The 20,750-nt window shown below is 44.9% G+C and overlaps 1 protein-coding gene across 2 annotated transcripts in view; it reads right to left on the reverse strand.

The window, feature by feature from the left end:
- Atp10a (ATPase phospholipid transporting 10A (putative)) overlaps nt 1-20,750 on the reverse strand; it is a 172,373-nt gene that overhangs the window by 11,607 nt on the left and 140,016 nt on the right. For both annotated transcript variants that reach the window (XM_052762947.1, XM_052762946.1), the window contains exons 10-15: nt 19,568-20,165; nt 14,202-14,305; nt 13,512-13,638; nt 9,733-9,917; nt 3,716-4,040; nt 1,483-1,559 (exon numbers count right to left, since the gene is read on the reverse strand). In XM_052762947.1, coding sequence (XP_052618907.1) covers nt 1,483-1,559; nt 3,716-4,040; nt 9,733-9,917; nt 13,512-13,638; nt 14,202-14,305; nt 19,568-20,165 — 1,416 coding nt within the window. The remainder of the gene's footprint in view (nt 1-1,482; nt 1,560-3,715; nt 4,041-9,732; nt 9,918-13,511; nt 13,639-14,201; nt 14,306-19,567; nt 20,166-20,750) is intronic.

Consider the following 20,750-nt stretch of genomic DNA (forward strand, 5'->3'; position numbering starts at 1 on the left):
GTAGGAACAGGCCCTGTGTCTGCACTGGATTTGGGGTGGGTAGGAAAGGCAGAAGGCTGGAGAGCCAGGTGAGCTCCTCAGGAATTCTCAGCATTTGAAGGTATTTCCAAAGACAGCCCCAAAGTCTACACTGTGGCCTACTAATCTGTTTTTCAGCACTTGAGATCACACTGTGTGTGCTAGGTAAGCACCCCACTCCTGAGCTGTGTCCTTCGCTCCTGTTCAATGACTGTCCTTTGACTATGTCTAATGGTGTCTGTTTCTAAGTCTACGCCAGGCAATAGTGCAGTCTCATTGATTTTCGAAAGAATGAATAATGGGATAAATGACTGAAGAATCAAAAAGCATATAACGCATTTGGTTCAGAACTGGATGTTCCATTAGGCATATAAGTCAACCTTTTGTATTTGTGGGAATAGAATCTGCAGACTCAAACAACTCTGGATGTCAAATATTCAGTTAAAAACTATATTGAAAATATAGAAATTATTCTCTCCAAACAACACAGCACAACTACTATTTACATAGTGTTTCCATTGCATTGGGTACAAGAAATCATCTAGTGATTATATAAAGTGTATAGATGGGTGTGTGTAGGATTTATGCAAATATACCAGGTTATGTGGGAGACTTACACATCTGTGGCTGTTGGTGTTGAAGCAGCTCTCCCTGGATACTGAAGGGCAACTGTACTATACTTCCAGTAGGGGCCCTACTATCCGACTGCAGTTTAATACCAAGCCAGAAAATGAATATTCTCTGCACAGCCAAACATATAGTGAGTTTTCCACAAATAGTTTTTGATTGAATGAGTGATCCAACCAGTGAATAAATGGTAATTAGCATTATGATTTTAAACACTCACTGAATAAACTGTTCCCTAAAAGCTTTACCAAAGTTTAAAAAAATGTGACTCAAACTTGCTCAAGTGTTAGAAGTTGTAATACTATATCTAGAAGCAGCATATTTTAAATTAACCAGTGTTTTCAATTTCTGGAACATTCAGAGCTGACACAGAGACAAATGCAAAGCACAGACGGAACTTCCATGGGAGTCAGGATGGCTACATTCCATCTTCGGAGTGATTTCAGGTCCCAACAGTGTCACGAGGCACCTTTTACAGAGTACAGTTACTGTTGAGTAATAGTAAACAGAAATGCCTCCTGGGATGGGCCAGGGGGGCAATGACTCACCTTGCCTCTTGGAGTCAGGGTTTCCCCAAATATACTTGTGTTGACAGAGGCAAAGACGTTTATTACGTGTGGCTTCATTCATTTATTGCACGTGGCTTCATTAACAGAATGACATTCCACTTTAGCTTCTACTACTGGCTTAGCAGAAGGTGAGCACTGGCCCATACTGAAGGCAAATCCTTCAGCTTCATTAAAGGCCGGAGACAGGCTGGGATAACTTGTGCTATGATGGAATAAGAGGCCAATGAGGGCCATTTGGTCCTATAGGACAGCCCAATTGGTCTTTTACCTGCATGCCTTCCTGGCCTGAGATCCCCACGCCTACATCTGCCACCTGGATCATGCTGACATCATTGGCCCCATCACCTGAAAACAACACAGGCAGGAAGAATCATTGATTTTGAGATGCATAGAATCACAGGGACACGTAGAGCAGAATCAGGCACAGTACAACATGGAACTGCCAGTCACATCAAGCTGTCCCAGCACTGAGCCACCATCTTATTCACTGGGTTCTATACTATCAAGATATGCTTAGAAAAGGCCCTTAATGTGACAGCACAATACATCCTCATCACTATTGCAGTTATTCAACCCCTCCAGCTGGACACCGGGACCTCTCCAACTCACAGTCACCTTAGCAATTTTCTTACGAAATCAAACAGGTTAAGTTCTGCTCAGCATTTTGTGCACATTGATTACCTCAGTGAATTAACCAATATGTGCTTTTTGGCTCTTTGAGGCATAGCAAAGAAAACGTCCATTGTACCATCAAGCTGTTGACTGGTGAACGTTAAAAAGTCAGAGACCTTGACATCTTTGGGATGTCAAAACACTGACATAGCCATTATAATTTGAGACAATAGCAGCCATTCTTGGAATTAGGCTTAGAATAGCTCAAGACATAGCAGACATGCCAAGCTGTAAAAACAACAGGTGTAGATATACAAAAGTCAGAGTGACTCACAATGTGGTTGTACGTTGTCCCTTTTATTTCTGCCTTCCCCCACTATTAGAAATCAAACCTAGGGTTTTTGAACGCCACACAAATATTCTGCCACTGACCTATACCCCCAGCCCTCTTTTTACTTTTTATTTTGAAACAGGGTCTGAGTTTGTTGTGATGGCCTTGAACTTACTCTGTATCCCTAAGGCTGACCTTAAATTTGCAATCTTTTTGTCTCAACTTTCTCAGTACTTGGGCTCCCAGGTGTGGCCTCAGGTGATTTTATTGTTCTTTATTGGGCTAAACTCAATGGATGATCAATTAGTATTTGTTGAGTTAAAATTTTGTGAAACAATTGGAATCTCTCTAGCGTCCCATAATGCCCCTATTCAAAATGAATTATCATGCACAATGGTGCTCTCTAAGTCTAAATTGCTGGGTTCCTTAGACTAGAACATATGGTCCAAGAAACAACATGACATTCTAAGGGAGATTAGCTTCTCCTTCCCTGAAGGAGATGGTATCTTCCCTCAGCCTGGGCCAGGGGAGCCATGGTGAACACTCTGATCATCTCTCCTAAGCATGTGTCCTCGTCCATCTGTGGATCTTCATAACTCTTAGGGTGTGCAGACTTTGGCTACCAAGGTCTCACACTTAATGCTGACTTCTCCTAGCAGATGAAGTACCCGTGGTGATAGTGGGCAATACCCCAGACTTTCTGCAAATGATACTGTCATTATAGGTGACTGACTAATTGGTAAAGATACTTTATCCCTGAGCCAATTACTTCCTAGGAGTGGGTTATATTTATAATTGGTGTTATGAGAGTTACTGCCTTCCTGGCCCTCACCAGGAAGTGGCTGAACTGATGCTGGAAACTATAGCCAGTTCAGACATAGGAAGAGATGATTCCTTAAGAATGTGTTAAGTGACCACTACCCTGTCATTGGAGGGGAACCTAGAAGGTTTCCCAGCCAAGGGTGCCTGCAAGAAAAATAAGGTTAGATACTGTCTTTAAATGATGCAAAGTTGTGCTGTCTTGAAATGGATTTATTGAATGAGATGCTTGTCTCAAAACAGTCAACAAATTCAGCTGAGAAGAGTCACTGAGTTTTCTGGTTGGTGCAGCCCGGGTCCCTAGAACATTATACAACCTTGACCCCAAGAGGAATGTGACAACTCAAAGCCCTTAAGCCCTTGAAAAAGGCCTCTGCTATGTCAACATGTGCTAACATAAGACCATCACTGTGGCTGAACTGTGTGGGACAGGTAGGTATCTAATGTCCTGTCTCCTAAGCATTGGCCTACATTCCAGCTTGTCCTCTAACATTAGCAGTTGCTGATCTTGCAAGAGTACCTATGTCTGCTACCTTATCTTGTGGCTCTTTGATGTATGTTTTATGTCTGGAATGCTCCCCTTTGGGTAGAATATTGTAAGTGGAAACGGGTGAATAAGGCTTCTCTTATTTCACAGCGTTAGATGGAAGAGGATCAGAAATTCAGGCCACATAGAGAGGGAGAAGTTGAAGAAGACAGCTGTAGGGTCAGGCCATGTAGTATTGGCCTAGATACTTGCCTATGGCCAGCGTCATGGCCTTGAGCTTGCTTCTGACCAACTTAACCACCATGCTCTTCTGCAAAGGAGTTGACCGGCAGCAGAGGACAGAGCGACACTGCTTGGCAAGGAAGAGAAATTTGTCCTCCAGGCTTTTGTCAAGGGCATAGGCCAGACTTCTCCCATCAATCACAAGGCTTTGACTGGGGCTGGAGCCAGTGGATGTGGAGGCTGGGTTGAAAGAGAACCCCACGCTCACATTGCTTTCAGTATTCTCAGGGGTGCTTTGGGAGATTCTGGGCTGCACATACTGGAGGCATTGGTCCAGGAGGGCTGCACATGCTTCCTGAAATTGACAAGCAACGTATTTCAGTAGAGTAATGTTACTGACCCTGGTTATCTGCCTCAATGCCCCAAGCTGATGTCCTTCTAAGGCATGTGGCTGTCATGAATGGCTCTTTAGACTTCCAGAGAAGGAAGTTCAGCTGGAGAGGATGGCTTCCTGCATAGGAGAGAAAGAACTCAGCTTCCACTGGATTATACTTTATTACCTATGCAACTGTGCTGAAGTTGATATGGAGCATGTTCACCTTCATGGATGTGGGTGCATTACTGCTCTGTCTTACAGGGTTCGGCTAAAGGTTCAACCTGTGTGTCTCTACAGTTCTCTAGGGCCTTTACCTAAGCCTTCCTGCCTCATACTGATCCATCAATGGTGGTGCACAAGTCTCTTTCACAGCTTTTTATGGTTCAGTCAATAAATATAATTTCAGTGTTCTGTCTAAATTCTCCATTTCCACTTGGGAAAGAAAAAAAGGTCCAATTACTGTGATTTTTCATTATCCATGCCCTTCCCAAACTGGATCTGAGTTTCAGAGAGAAGGAAAACCTGGATAGTAATAGGCTTCGGGGGCAGGAATCAGAGACCAAAGAGGGAGCTCATTCCCAAGAACAAACACACATAGAGAAGTTTGAAAGGCTCCTGTCCTTCTGCATACAGACAACCCACTAGAGCCTGGTTCCTTGCAGTATACTGTGGACAACCAGCTGTGGCCAATCAATACTTATTGGTCTGTCACATTCAGAAAACTAATAAATCTGAAAAGAGATTGCCACTGCTCTTAGGAAGACTGGAAGGCAAGGCAAGCCCCTGGATATGACCACTGCCAGTCACAGATGGGAACATCCAGACTTGTGACTGGAGATAGAAACCTCTCCTGGAGGAGGACATGCTGGTAACTGGGGAAGACTTAAGAAGAACGTGGATGGAGAAACCCCATGAGGTACCTGGTCCTACTACAAAGCACTGACTCACACAGGGAGTTCCTGGTGAGACGAAGCAGGCTCACCCCATCCAGTCTCTCCCCTGGTGCAGATATTGTATCTGGCCAGGGGCACAGAGCAGCTATTTGTGAACTCTGAAAGAAAACTAGCATTCGGATAGGGAAAGGAGATTATCATAAGGACCCCAAAGGGTGACAAATGTTCTGTTTTCACCCTGGAAGCCTCTGGCATGGCCCAAGGTCTCCAAGAACTGAAAGTGGATGCCAGAGACCAGCAGCTCAGGAAGAAACCCTGGGCTCTGGCTGCAGGAGGGAGGAAGGGCATTCTCAATACTCAGATAAGACACGGGGAACCTCTGCTTTTTTTGTTTGTTTGTTTGTTTGTTTTATTTTCCTGTCTTCTAGTCCCCATCACATGGGTTCGGCTATGCTGGCAGCGAACAGGGCCATCTAGGGATGAAGATTGGGAAGGAGTGGAACCTGCCTCTTGTCTCAGGCACTGTGGTGTCAAGATGGCAGTATAATGACTGCCTTTCTTCTCTGCCCTACCATTCCTGGGCTCCACATGCAGGTGGAGGAGGAGGAAAACGGGAAGTAGAAAGGAGTAACATACACCTTGGCCTTCTCACCAGAGGACAGAAAAGGGGACTCTTGAGAAACTAGAAAGGACTAGAAAGATGGTAAAAGAAAGATGCCTTAGCTGGCTCAAAAATACTATTTATGAATTTAGGGGTTCACTATATGATGTGAACACATGGGCATAATCCTGAGGGGACAGCAACACTGAGAATGATACTCTGGCACAGCCACCACCCCTGCTCTACACTGACTTCCAAAGAGAAATACGTGTATTCAAAGCTGGCACTGGAAGCAGACCAAGGGTGAGTAAACCACACATCCAGAGGCTGAGCAGAGCCTGAGCTCCAAATCCAACATGGCAGATAGCTTGCTTCTAACACTCCATACTCCAGAAGAACTTTAAAAACGGTGAGAGTCATAACAGAATACCCATAATGCACATGCCAAAAGCTCACAGTGCCAGAAGAATCAGGACATCCCAGCTCCTGTGGACAAGCACAATGGACAGAAGGTGCCTTTGACACTGGACTAGTCTAACAGGGACATTAAAGCAGCCAGCATAGAAAAGCTTCAAGCAAGCATTAGCATTCTGGAAACCAGTAGCAAAACAGTTTTGGGGGGAAGATTGTAAGCCATATACAGAAAGATTATGTAGAAATTTGAATGCAATTCTAAATACTTTATGTAGAACCTTTGTCCTCCAGGTGGACTGCAGCACCCCACTCCTGAAGTGTGAGTTCACAGGGACTTATCTCCAAAGAGTTCAATAAAGGAAAAGGGGGACGGGGAGCTGTAGACCTTGTAAAATGAACACAAGTGGCAAACACCAGGTCATCAACAACAGGATGGCATGATTATACAATGTGATGAAATGATGATACCTCATGCCCTCCACACAACATTCATGGCTTCATTCTCATTATAACAGCGATATCAGGAGAACCTAAAGATCAAAATAGTCTATAAACAATTTTATCAGTTCTCTTCAAAATTCCAAGGACACAAAAGACAAAGACAGTCTGCGAAGCTGTCACAGTCAGGAACATTCAAGAGAGCTTTGACAAACAGATGTAACATGAAATCCTGAAACAGGATGGCAGGTGCCAGGTAAGACAATCTATATAGCAAGAGTTTTTGTTAGAGCATGTGTTAATGTTAGTTTGTGGGTATAGCAAATACTCTATGCTCCTATAAGATGCTAATCGGGAGAAATTGGGTATGATATGGGAATGCTCCAATGACTTTTCCAAACATTTTTGTAAATATAAAACCATTCTATATATGGAGTTTATTTTCTAAAATCATCACTATACAGGCTTAGTAGTAAAGAGACAATAACAGATAGAAGTCAGTTAGCTTGAAACAAACACAAACATATCGTGATCAAACTGCTTAAGACAAACGGCAAAGAAAATAATCCCAGGAGCAGCCACACAAAAACAGTCACTGGTTATTAGACAGCAGGGGTACAAGGGCTGCACCAATTTCATTAGAAACCACGTATCTGGAAGGAAGTGGAATACGCTTAGAGTACTGGAAGGAAATCATTGCCATTTCAGTCTTCCAAATTCAGTGAAGATATGGGTCCAGAAGGAAATGCAGTTAAGCCATTTCCTGAGTAAAGAGACAGTGTTTGTTGTCAGTGGACCTGCCCTACAGCAATGGCTTCAGACACAAGGGAAGAGGTGAGCCAAGGAGACTGAGGAGGAAGTCCTGTCTCCTGACCCTTAAGACACAAAAACTGAACCATCCCATTTATCAACTGAAGGGCATTGACTGTAGAGAAGAGAGCAGCTGCCCCAACACAATGCAGTCTCAATATAGACCATTCCTTTGGTTACTGAAAAGCTAACAAAGTTTGATGAATTGAAATATTATTTAACCAGAAATATTATTTAACCAAAATGGAATCAAACTAGGAATCAGTAACAGAAAGGTGATAAGACAACCTCCAAATAGTTGGAAATGAAACAAAGCACTTTGAAATATTCCACAGACTTGAAGGTAAACATAAGAAATATTTATAAAAATATCTTGAGCTGTATAGAGCTGAAAACACATTTCAAAATTGTGAGGTACAGATGTTTTGCTTATATTAGAAAAGAAAAAAAATGTTTGGGAACAGGGAAATAAAGCAAGATGAAGATGAAGAGGAGGAAGAAGGCAACCCAGATCATCATCAATAAAACTGAAAATAAACCAACAAGGAAAAGAAATCAAAGCAGCCCAAACCTTGTTCTTGAAGAGTCAGTATAACTGATAGGCTGGCATCAAAAGCAATCAAGGAACAGACACAAAACACCAATGTCATAAATAAGCGAGGAAGTGTCACTGAAATCTGACAAACATCAAGACAGCAAGGAGAACATGTGGCTCTCAGGGACAGGGTCCTGAGGTCTGGAAAGCTAATGATCTGGCTGTGGAACTTAGAAGGAGTCCATGATTACCCATTGCTCTGGGATAATGCTTTTGTACACTGGTGTAATAAAACACTGATTGGCCAACCCAGGCAGGAAGTATAGGAAGGATAAGCAGACAAGGAAAATTCTGGGAAGAGGAAGGCTGAGTCAGGAGGCACCAGCCCTCCATCCAGGGAGCAGCATGTAATGGCACAGAGTGGGACACAGAGACCAGATGGGACACAGAAAATCTTAGTTTTCCTGTGACCCACCGGGTCCTAGCCATTTACACCCAAGTAAACACACAGAGGCTTATATTAATTAAAACTGCTTGGCCAATAGCTCAGGCTTACTACTGACTAGCTCTTGCACTTAAACACAGCCCATTTCTATTAATCTATATGTAGCCACGTTTTCCATGGCTTTACCTGTGTGCCATTACATGCTGCTCCCTGGACAGTGGGCTGGCATCTCCTGACTCAGCCTTCCTCTTCCCAGAATTCTCCTTGTCTCCTTATCCCACCTATACTTCCTGCCTGGCCACTGGCCAATCAGAGTTTGATTAAACCAGTGTACAAAATCATTATCCCACAGCAACCCATAGAAGTTATCATTGCCTTTAGCTCCTAAAGAAGCCTGAGGAGGGGATATACACAGAGGGAGTCTTGGGCTTCACCAAGAAGTTTGTGGGTAGCCTGAAGAGATTTCAAGTGGAGCTCATGGGAGGAACCAGATCCTAGATCAGGGAGGTGCTGGGAGTAGACACCCTTTGCATACTTGTAGATTTAACCAAACAAATGTGAGTGAACAAAAGAAGGGCCCAGAGGCAGTTGATGAAACCAGAGGAGTTCATGCTAAATAGATCACTACCTTGGCTCCACATCCTAGACACATAAGACCTCATGAAAAAGAATCCAGTGATATGAAAAAAGAAGTTGAACTTTGCACTAATAAAACCCAGATGTACATTCCTTTGGTATTAAGAAATTCCACATCCAACCTCTCCACCCAGAAGACATCTTTTTCTAGGGTCTAGCCTGATAAGTGTAGTCCTCATCCTTCATGGAGGAGACTTCTCTTTGCAACAGCCAGAGACCATTACAGAAAACCACGGCCAATCAATGGATACATTTACAATACAATTATAGGACAGAAGGTTTGGGGAGCACAGGGAAAGGGGGGCCAACCACTCATAAGAACAGGAGGAACAGGGAGTTTGCTGTGAGATTGTTTCTCCTGGAAATATCAGGAGCTACATCCATGAAGTTTTATCAACAGGACTGCCTAAACATGAGCTCAAAAGAACAATAAAAGGCAAGTTAACACAGATGGGAGAAAGCCCAGAAGACCTCATCCTACAAAACTAACTACAGACAACTAAGGAATGCTAAGAGCAGGAGAAATGTGTATGTGACAACGATTAATGAAAAAAGAGGCCATGAATTTGAAAGAGGGCAAGGAGGGGGATAAAGGGGAGGGTTTGGAGGGAGGAAAAGGAAGAAAAAAAAGATGTAATTACATTACAATCTCAAAATATAAAATATTAAAAACAAAAGAAATCCCAGAAAAGTCTACATCTCACAAGACGATGATAAGAATGTCCCAAGTCTCAGAAATATTACACATGCTAAAAGGGAATGCAGTGGGTAAACATGTTCCTCACTGTGGCTGCCAGAGGTGGAAGCCTCAGTGGCCTTCCAACAGAGTTCTGTCATGGGAGCCTACAGGACATGAGGCCATCCTTGAACAGGGCACAGTCTCTCTGGAATCTACATACCTGAGACTCAGCATTCAGTGTGATGACATGCTCTTCATGGTCCAGCAGTTTGCAGGCATATGCAATGTTAATGGCTGTTTCTTGTTTGTCACCTGTGAGGACCCAAATCTGCAGGCCAGCTTGTCGTAATTTAGCGATGGTTTCAGGAACTCCATCCTGAAGGCGGTCTTCTATTCCAGTGGCACCTGGTTAAATGTATGACAGCTCCAGTGAGTCCCTAGTCCCTCTTCACAATTCCTGATGGCATACAAATGCCATGTACCAAATACACCAAAGATAGATGCGGCACTACCAAGTCCCTAAGACTTTCTTGGGGCTCACTTGCCAGATGACACTAAGTGGCAAAAAGTCCCTCTGGAAGCAAGCTAAAATGATCCACTATTCCAGGACTGTGCTGGATGCTTACCATAGCTATTGCCATGACTCAGTCAAGAATACGTAGGAGGAACAAGTGCGAGTCACCAAACACTGTTATGTACACTCACCAAAGCATACCTTGAAATCTTTCTGACTAACAAGCAGCTAACTTTTCATATACTCTGAAAACAGAGACTATGGAGGGAGGAAATCATTATATGCCCAAGGGATTAAAAGAAAAGTCTTAGTAGTTACCCATCTCCTATCATCCAGAAAGTTTCCACGCATGAAATTCAATGTTTGCACTTAACCATGTCAACCATTTGTTATCCAAACCAACGGTGAAGAGAAAGACTCATTCATTTTCTAAGCAACATCATCACGAATGTCTTATCCACAAACAAAGAATTTAAGAGGCAAGTTCCTCTTACTGACTTCATTGAAAATATACAACAAGCTGAACATCTCTAACCATAAAAAGATGAAATCTGAAACGCTCCAGGAAACTTTTAGATCTAACATGATCTCATGTGATAGATAACAGTCAAAACACAAGGGTCTGAAGGGTCTGCAATTGCCTTCAGGCTATGCATAAGGTGGAAGGTATACAAAATGCAAGGTCATAGTCCCCAAATTTATCATTGTGCATGTACAAGAAAGCACAAACTCTCAAAACACTTCCTATCCTAAACACCCAAACACTTCCTATCCTAAGAATTTTGGGTGAAGAATAATCAACCTGTATTCAGTGCTAAAATGTGCCCAAGTCTGCCTTCATTTCTCATCTGAGGACACTGGTGAGATGCTTTCTGCTTTCCTATCTCTAAAAGTGAGCCATGACTTCCTGGGCTCCAGCCCTGGCCGAGGCTCCTTGCCATTCCTACTTCAAGCTCCTGGTGCTGGGGCACTGCTAATGGACTGCAGGTCTGTGTCCCCAGCTGCCACCAATGCTTTCAGATTAACAGATGGAAGCCCTAACTCCCAGTGTGACAGTGTTAGGAGGTGGGGTCTTTGAGAGGAGATTATGTTTAGATGAGGCCACAAAGGGGCAGGAGGAGGGTCCCTGAAGACCATGATGCATGGAAATGCCAGTTCAGTTCTGAACTCTACCACGTACCCATGTTACAATAACCACGTGTCAAGTGGTTTTTGATAGAAGGGGAAAGAAATGAGTGGTTTCAGATGACATTTAGAGGAACCAGCAAGAATTCTGGGGTAAATGAGCAGAATGATACAGCTGAATTTTGTTTCTTGCCCAGTTTAAGAACCCAGTATGAAGGTGACCCTTCCTGCTAAAATGTTATTTGTGGTTCTCTTAGGTTGTTTAACATAACCACCTAAATAAAAAGATTTAGAAAGAGGAATTTGGGTTAGAATATTAAAGATATAAACTGCTCAGTGAGGTCTCGGGAAACTTCCTGAACTCCTTGCCCCTTGGTGAAGCTGTGCTAAGTGGTACCATTTTCAAACTTGGGCTCCATCACTTAAACTATCAATTTTCTAGGTGCTCGGAGGTGGAAAGTGGGTAATGACTGTTGGATTTTGCCTATTGCTGTAAGTTCACGCAAAAGACCAAAAGGTGAGTTATCTCACCATGAGTGTGAGACTAAGGTCTACAAAGGCTGTTCTGACTTGAGGTATGTTAACAGAGACATGGCTCAAAGACTGGGAAGTGGCGGAGGCCCCTCTTCTAGAGACAATTTGTAGAAAAAAAGACCAGTCAGGCCATCTCAGGTGTAGATTCATCAGCATGCCAGTGGCTGAGTGCAAGAGCCCAAACCATACTCCCTGCTTCCCACCACCTCCTCCTCCCACCCTTACAGCCACCTTCCCCACAGAGCAGATAAGAGCCCTTGGAGACAAAGACTGAGTAACGTGTCCAAGCTTCCATGGCTAGTAAGCGGCAGAACCTGGATTTGATAACCAAGCCAGGACTCCACACTGAGGAGGATGGTGGGGACGGGCAGTGAAGCTGCTCAGAGCTGTGCTTTCATGACTCGGAAAGGGAAGAGATACCATCTGCAGTGCTTTAGAGTGGGTCCAGCCCCTACCACAAGGGTGGACCAGGCAGCAAACTTCACTCCATCTGAGAAGTTAGCACTGTCCAGGAGAAATACCATCTCACCACTCACCACCTCAACCATGAAGGGGGAGTGCCTGGGATCAAAGAAGATGGACAGGTGGTCCAGAAGAATAAGCTCAACACCCCCTCTCTTACCACTCTAGCCATCAATAAAGAACATTCCAGAGAAGCCCTTTCTGGGTTTATGTTGTTTTATTGTTTTTCCTTTTTTTGAGACTGCCCCCCGACCCTGTGTAGCCCAGGATGGTCTCAAACTCATATTCTACTGCCTGTACCTCCTCCATCCTGGAATTACAGGCGTGCACCATCTTATCTGGCTGTTGTTGACTTTCTGGAAACAGGGGTATCTTTATGAGAGCAGTTCCAATTCAGTAATCAAATCAGTGGCTTAAAATAGGCAGAAACTGTTCGAGGGGCTTCATTTAATTTATTAGAGATAGCATTCACTAAGTCTCTGGGTTCCAATCCAATGGCTTTCTGAGTAGGGTATGGTCTGTCAGACACTGTGGACAAAGTATGTAGTGGTATTCTGTCTAGAGCACATTATGCTATTAAATATTAACAGTAACTATTATAAGAGATATGTATCAATAGGAATATAGATTTCCTAATCCCTCTGGCCAGAAAATGAAGACAAGGGAATGCATCCTTTGTTAAATAAGAAAAGATGAACTCTCTGGAGCTTTATGCAATCCCAGCGGATTCTGACCAATATTTCACAAAATGAGGTGTACGTACACTACACAGCTAGTTTCCTTGTGAGCACACATCACATATACAGCCATGGGATACCCAGCTGAATGTATTCACTATTTTAATATGAAATCTTAAAATATTGAAAAATTAAATATTAAAATAGGTACCCAAGTAATAAGTACCTTAATGTCTTCCTAATAACTAATTAGATTTTATTAGATGTAAATAGGGATGAAGAAGGAAATATGAGCCATTTTCTTTTCATCCCAAATGAATCTGAAATAATTTATAAGATGCAAAACTCAGCATTTCCATGCATGTTCATGTAGATTGCCAGGGGTTTGAAATCTTTCCAACGGTCTATTGTCAAAAGGCTTGCTCCTTATAGCCATTTTTGTTGGAAAGTGAGGTTTAAAGGAGACATGAAGACAGCGAACCTGGAGTGTCTGGCAATATGAGCCCCATGGACAAAGCCTGCAGAAAATGTTCCTTCCGACCTGGGAACAAGCTAGCTAAAAGCCAGGTGGTTCCCCAGACAAGCTCAACACAGTCTAGAGCAAGAGAAGCAGTCATGTCACTAGTCACTCCAGGACCCCTGCAAACAGCACTGCTCTGTACAACAGGCATCTGGAAAGCTAATTACCCAGCAGGTGCAAGTTCGTCTCCAGGCGCACTGCAGACTGGAAGAGGAGCTCTTCACGGCCTTCCACAGATGCCTCTGCTTCTATGTGGCTCTGCAACCAGCAAGCGTACTCTTCTTTGCTCAGAACCTACGGAGACACACACTGCTGAGTGCTGCACTGGGTGCCGTGCATGGGAGGGGCAGTTGCCAATGTGTGCCCTCATGAAGATGCCCCTCACTCACCCTCCTGAAGGGGCCCTCACTCACCCTCCTGAAGCAGCTTGTCACTCACCCTCCTAAAGGGCCCCTCACTCACCCTCCTGAAGGGATCCCTTGCTCACCCTCCTGAAGGGACCCTCACTCACCCTCCTGAACATGCATCTCACTCACCCTCCTGAAGGGATCCCTTGCTCACCCTCCTGAAGGGACCCTCACTCACCCTCATGAACATGCATCTCACTCACCCTCCTGAACATGCATCTCACTCACCCTCCTGAAGGGATCCCTTGCTCATCCTCCTGAAGGGACCCTCACTCACCCTCCTGAACATGCATCTCACTCACCCTCCTGAAGGGATCCCTTGCTCACCCTCCTGAAGGGACCCTCACTCACCCTCATGAACATGCATCTCACTCACCCTCATGAACATGCATCTCACTCACCCTCCTGAAGGGATCCCTTGCTCACCCTCCTGAAGGGGCCCTCACTCACCCTCTTAGCAATGCACAGAGTACGCAGGCCTTCCACTGCATAAAGGTTGAGGTAATTCTGTGTTTTACTCCGGATCCTTTTCTGGTGCCTTCCTCTGGCATCATCTAGGTCAGAGTACAAGCAGAACCAGTAAGAGTGACCCAGCTGAGTGCCCCAATGAGGGTCTTCCTGTTGCCTGTCATACTGATTACAAATGGTGTGCAAATGTCATAGAACTAAAAGCCAGCCAGCTGTTACTGTAATAAAATAACTCACCAAAACACAAGTCTGGGCTTGTTTCTAAAATCCCTTGTTTGAGAAGCACAGGAGAACAAAACTTCATCAAAAATGACTTGGCATGTTTTAGTACAGTCTGCTTAATAGAGGCAGTGTATACACACTTATTTATGAAAAACTGAACTCAGACAAAGTCTCATTTCTCTCTTCACAACATCCCCCACTGTTGGTAAAAGATGTCCAAATGGTAGATAAGTCATACTTTTACTAAACACACACACACACACACACACACACACACACACACGCTCTATATTAGAAATTTAAGTGTAACTGAACATTCTATATATTGTATTGTCTTACTCTGGCAATCCTGAGCCATGAGACATCTAGACCCAGGAAGACTTGTCTACTACTCAAGTTCACCTCATGACAAGCTGGACCTGGCCAGCAATTCAAGAGGTTGACAAAGCATACAGGAGGCTGACAATTGGGGTAAGAAAAAAATCTTATCCTCATGTATGAAGCAGAACACAAACACTACCCTTATGGCATTAAAATGTTTTGGCAGGCCAATTATTTAAAGGTGGCTTCTTATGGTCATTAATGAATATGAAGAGTTGTCCTGGATTATTTTAGTATTTAAATTTACTGAAAGATAAGTTCAAAGACAAAGCCTTAGGTCTGACTGCCTTATACTGATATGTCATCACTCTTGAAAGCTTCCTGGGTCTCTGGTCACTGTTTTAACTTTGAAATTAAAATACAAACCACCAAGCTCTTCTACTGTCTCTGGAGAGGAGGAGGTGGATGGATCAGTAAAAGAGGCAAGTAGGGCAGTGACTCTGATCAACCACAGTTGTTGAAAAACAAACAAACAAACAAACACCCTCCCCCTGAGCCAACTACTTGAATTTAAGTAGGTTAGGTCATTCAAGATTTGGAATAGATGGAGATAGGGTTGGCCATAGGCATCCATTTCTGGGGTGGATGGACACTGAGATATAGAAGGACTATCTGCACAGGGCCTGGTAGAAAAGAGCACCTGCCCTACCCAGCAAAAACTGCTCACTGGCCTGCCCTCACCCAAGACACAGGACACAAGACTCTTTAGAAGTCTTTTCTACACTGTCAAGCAGCTTCCTGTGAGAGATACCTACAGCACCAAGGCAGGGAAGCCAGAGAAAAGACATAGTGCTGGGGCTTGGAGGACTTGTTTCTATGAATGCTGGAATTGATCTGCGGTCTGGTGGAAGATACAAGATGTTGGGAAAAACTCAAGCTGCACAATGACCATCACCAAGGATCTGGGGAGTCTAAGGAGATTGCAGTGTGGAACAGGGTGTGCATCCCCCATGATTTTGCCCCTATCTGGGACCAAGGCTGGGAGGGTGCTGACTCAGGCTAAAGTCATAACATTCTCAATGCATGTGAGGTCACAGTCATGCAAAAGCCTCTTCTTTCTGATATTCTATAGCAATCTATGTCCTTTGTTACCTACCTACTAATGGAAAGGATTCTGCGTCTGGTGTTCAGCTCCCTAGGTAATGGAGCTAGTGCACCCAGAAGTGGAAGCCAGGCTGCCAGTACCTTCACTGAGGGCTCCGTACAGAAGGATGCTGAGACTGCACCAGGGCGGGCCCTGGAGAAGCAGACATAGTACCAGAGTGACAGCTCTGGCCATTGTGGAAAGATGGTATGCATGTTCACCAACTTCCAGACACAGAAGGGCTAAGAGAGCTGCAACTAGCCAGACATTGGGAAAATGCTGCTGATGCTTACAACACTAAGAGGCTCCCAAGGGGAGTATTCAGTTTCTCTTCTTGATCTCAATGTGTGTTTTTACAAAGTGCTCAGTGTTATTTCTTTTATACTTTGGAAATTATATTTTCCTAACAAGGAATTGAACTTTATTAAGGCAGGAAACAGGGGGAAGGTGATTCTCTACTCATTCATGAAAACAACAACAACAAAAAAATCAATTGCCTATGTACTGGGTAGCAGCATGTTAACCCTTGCTGGGCAGTGGGCTACAATGAACCCGTAGTCATCCTTAATCTCAGGAAAAGGGCAGAGCAGACTATACAAAGTGGTGACTCTCCCAAACCACAGGCAAGAGAATTTTGAAGGGAGCAGACAGAAGAGTGGGAAGGGGGTCCCGCTTATGCTGCCAGTCCATGTTATACCAGGCACTGAGCCAGTGTGTACAGAGCTTCCTGTGAGCTAGGCTTTGACATACAGAAAGTGAATGACTCATCCATGGTCACAGAGCCAGGACGTCTGGACCTGGTGTTTGAACAGAGGTCTGTGAAGACAGGGGTAAGGTGGTGCTTTGTAACCAACACTACACAACTTCCCACCATGGCAGGCAAGACAAAGACTTGGCTATGTGCTGATAATGCCACCCAGCCCCTCCCACTCTGTCATATTCACTATTGCTCAGCCAGCTCATGATGCTTTTGGTAAAGTACTGCGAGCTCTTTGAAGAAAGTGGGTGGGTTACATCTAGCTATGAGACCTGCGTACCCTCCTAATACCACCATCTGGGCGCAGGTGGAGTGGCCTGGCCACTACGTGTTGCCTCCTGATTGCACCTAGCCATTTATACCCAGTCTGCTCTTCTCCACACCTGCCTCACTTTTTCATGGCCACATGTCCAGGTGGGTGAGTTCACAGTGCCCCCCCTACCCAGTACTATGCTCCAGCTGCTTTTCCCGGTGTCTACACTGTCTCAGTCTTAACTTGCCCATTACACTTATACATCTTTCCCATCCAAACCAACTGCAATATTTCCCAGAGGAAGGTGCAAATGCACACTAACAAATTATTTTTATTTGCCCTACTTGCTATGCGCCACTTGAGAATATGAGATATAATTGTCGTTACCCGGGCCTTCCAGGAGGTAAAGAGATTTGAGCTCTGCTCTTCATATCTGCAGCTAACCAGAGATGGCAAGTTTCTTCCTGAGGCCCACAATAGGGAGCAGACAGAAACAAGGCATGCGGGTGTACCCAACCCTGTGTTAGGGCTACATGACTGAGTGGAAAGGGCTGTTAAGTCTCCCCAAAGGAGAGTGTAGGCTCCCCAACCTTGACCTTAAAGTTGGTTCTGGATAGGTCTTGTAAAGGGTAAATATTCTCCTGCCTTGCAATGCTGCATAAGAAAATCCTTGGGCACACTTAGCAGCCACCATCCCTGGTCCTCTGCCTGTTCCCTCCTCACCCACTAATGAATGTCCTGACAGTGCCCCAGAAAATGCTCCTTTCCCTGTGGCGTATTAGGAGAAAAGGAGGAATAAGACAGCAAGCAGTCCACAGTGTTTATTTAATGACATCTCTTTCTGAGATATCTTTAGTATTGGTGGGCATTAAAATGTCTTTTTAAAGCGAAACAATGGTGACGCAGTTTGAATGCTCCAAAGGGCCATGTGTTAAAGGCGTGGTCCCACTATTTTGGAGCAGGGTGGATGTTGTCCACAGACCGAAGCTTGATGGAAGGTCACTAGATCACCAGGGATATGCTTTCAAAGAGGTCAGTAGGATCTGGACTGCACCCCCTTCCACTTTTGCTTCCCAGCCATGAGATAAGAGGTTTGTTCAACTAAGTTGAGCCTACAATGACACCCTCATCACTACCTTAAGAGTGAGAAGATCAACCATGTACTGAAACCTCTAAACTGTGAGCTGAAATAACCCTTCTCTTTATAGACTGATTTTCTCAAGTGTTTTGTTGTAGTGATATAAAGTTGACTAACAGGCGGTGTTACAAGAGCTAGTATTCAGAGTTTCTTCATGGTCTGTCTATACAGTTGAGATGTTCTTAAACATCTTAAAATACGCACGTACTGGCCCAGAGCATACATGTGGCATGGCTGTGGCCTCCTCCATGGAGTATGTTTCCTTGAACAGCTTGGCAGGGCTTACTGCCCTCCATCTAGGACAGGACAGGCTGCTTTGGCTGACTTTTTCCCCACCCCACACGCCAATGAGTTCAGTCTTTGACAAATCCATGCATATATAAAGTGCATCCCGATCACTGTCCCCCTGCCTCTCTAATCCCCCTCCCACTCCCACCACAAGCCTTTCTCCATACAGTCCCTTTTCCTTGTGATATGACACTTTACTTGTGTTAGAGGCTGAAGCCTGGTAGTCCATCACCCTGCCTTTAATTACTGCCATTATAAAAAGGGCAGAGGTGATCATGGGAGTAGAAGGAAATCTGCTCAGATAACTGCCTTCTCTGTGCTTTCTTTCATGTAGATGTAAATCAGAGTCAAGAATAAGAATGAAGTTTATCTGGGAATAGAAAAGCCACTTCACTAATAGCATTCTGCCCCAAGTTTGCTGTTAAGGGCATCAAGAACTCTTTAAACAGAGTCTCACGGCAGGTAGTACTCAAGCTGATTGCAAGCTATGACAGTCAGGAAGACTACAGGGGTAAAGCAGCCGAGCCTGGGCTCGAACCCTTGGACCACAAGCAGCATTCAGCCCCCACCTTCCTCCTGACTCCCAGAGGTGATCTCACTCCTTGGTCCTCACTGGTGTGCTGGCAGGGGGAAAACCAAGTTGGCTTTACAATGTGGCTTTTGCTTTCCTTCTGAAGGTCAGGGGCACTTCTAGCTGGACACAGTTGCAACCTCTTTTGATGGGCAGTTGCACTGTGATTTTAAAACCACATTTTAACTCATAAGCAATGGAGAGAGACTGACAAGAGGCTGCTTGACCCACTGAGAGTGGAGGAAAGAGGCTGGCAGGCCCATTTCGTGTGACCACAGTCTACTCTTACACCTTATAATAGGCTAACCACTGTGGCCTAGAACTCAAAGCTGCCCCAGATCTACAGTAGGAAGGAAACTTCCAGAACTTCTCATCTAAAGTGTCCCGGTCTTCTTTGCTTATATTTAAAGTGTGATGCTTCCCAAGTGATCTCCAACTCTACTATGCTAGAGGGCATAAGAGGGCTGGGTCAAAGTGCAAAAGCCCCCTAAATGCATACCAGTGTAAAACCTTGGTACTTAGAACCCTGGGATTCTCTCAAAGGGCCTGAACTCCAGAAAAGATTAATGAAACTTCCTTTACTCAACTGGGTGGATTTCTCAAAATGCCCTTCCTGACTCTGGGGTTCTGTGGGAGAGGAGGAGACTGGTTTACCTGAGGAGCATGGCAGCAAAAGGTCCATGACCACTGAATCGGCCCCCTTGGTGTAGACGTTGATCTCGTCAGTCAGCGGGTGTCGGATCACCACTGACATCCTTTTGCGGGTGGAGTCGAATCCAAGCGTGTGCAGCAGCTCGAAGGTCAGCCTGCCTAGGTGAGGCAGCTCCACGGACACCTGGTCGTGAAGTCGGTCCACCAGCGTGCAGCTGTAGGCTCTGGCTGCATACACCAGTGCAGCCTCATCCGGGCTCTCGGCCTCATAGCGCAGCTCCCGTTCCTGCTGCTTCGCCTGCTCCCCAGGGCACTTCTCTGGAGTGCATTCTGGGGTCCAACCTTCTGCCTGGGCCGCCTGGCTGCTATAGCCATTGCTGGCAATGGCTGGTGCCACTTGGTCTAGCTTCTCCTCCAGCCTGAGGATCATGTTGTCCTGAGACAGGCTGGGCAGGAAACCAGATCCAGTTTTGTGGCTGGACTTACTGGTGGTCAGGCTCCCGATACTGCTGCAGCCGGAAGCCAGGCGGCTGGGTGTGAACCTCCGAAGGAAATCTTCTATGGTCTTCACTGGGGACTTCAGCTCAAACCTCACCCTCACCTGTAGGGCAAGCAGTCCAGTCAAGTGAGAAAAATCCCACTGATCCCTCACTCTTCATAAGAGCCTCAGAGGAGCAAGTGGCTCACTGATGCCTGGCATAAAACTGGGTCTGTCTCCTCCACCCATGCTCCAATTAGAAAGCCACTCCAGGACTAGCATGATGGGCCCAACCTGTAATCCCAGTATTCAGGAGGCTAAGGCAGGAGAACCACAAATTCACAGTCTTGGCTACTTAAGAGATTATTCTTCTGACTTGTATCCATAAAAATGTTTATACACGCCGGGCGGTGGTGGCTCACGCCTTTAATCCCAGCACTCGGGAGGCAGAGCCAGGTGGATCTCTGTGAGTTCGAGGCCAGCCTGGACTACCAAGTGAGTTCCAGGAAAGGCGCAAAGCTACACAGAGAAACCCTGTCTCGAAAAACCAAAAAAAAAAAAAATGTTTATACACAAGTCATACGTCTAAACCCAAAAGAATCTTTCTCAGCAAATAATAGACTGATTCATGATCCAAATCACTAAAAAGTCTTAACAAGAATAAGAAAAGAAAAAGGAGTCGTGCACATAATATTGTTAAAGATTCAA

This window comes from Peromyscus californicus, unplaced genomic scaffold, assembly GCF_007827085.1.
Source record: "Peromyscus californicus insignis strain IS unplaced genomic scaffold, ASM782708v3 Scaffold_4__1_contigs__length_199733344, whole genome shotgun sequence".
NCBI lineage: Eukaryota > Metazoa > Chordata > Mammalia > Rodentia > Cricetidae > Peromyscus > Peromyscus californicus.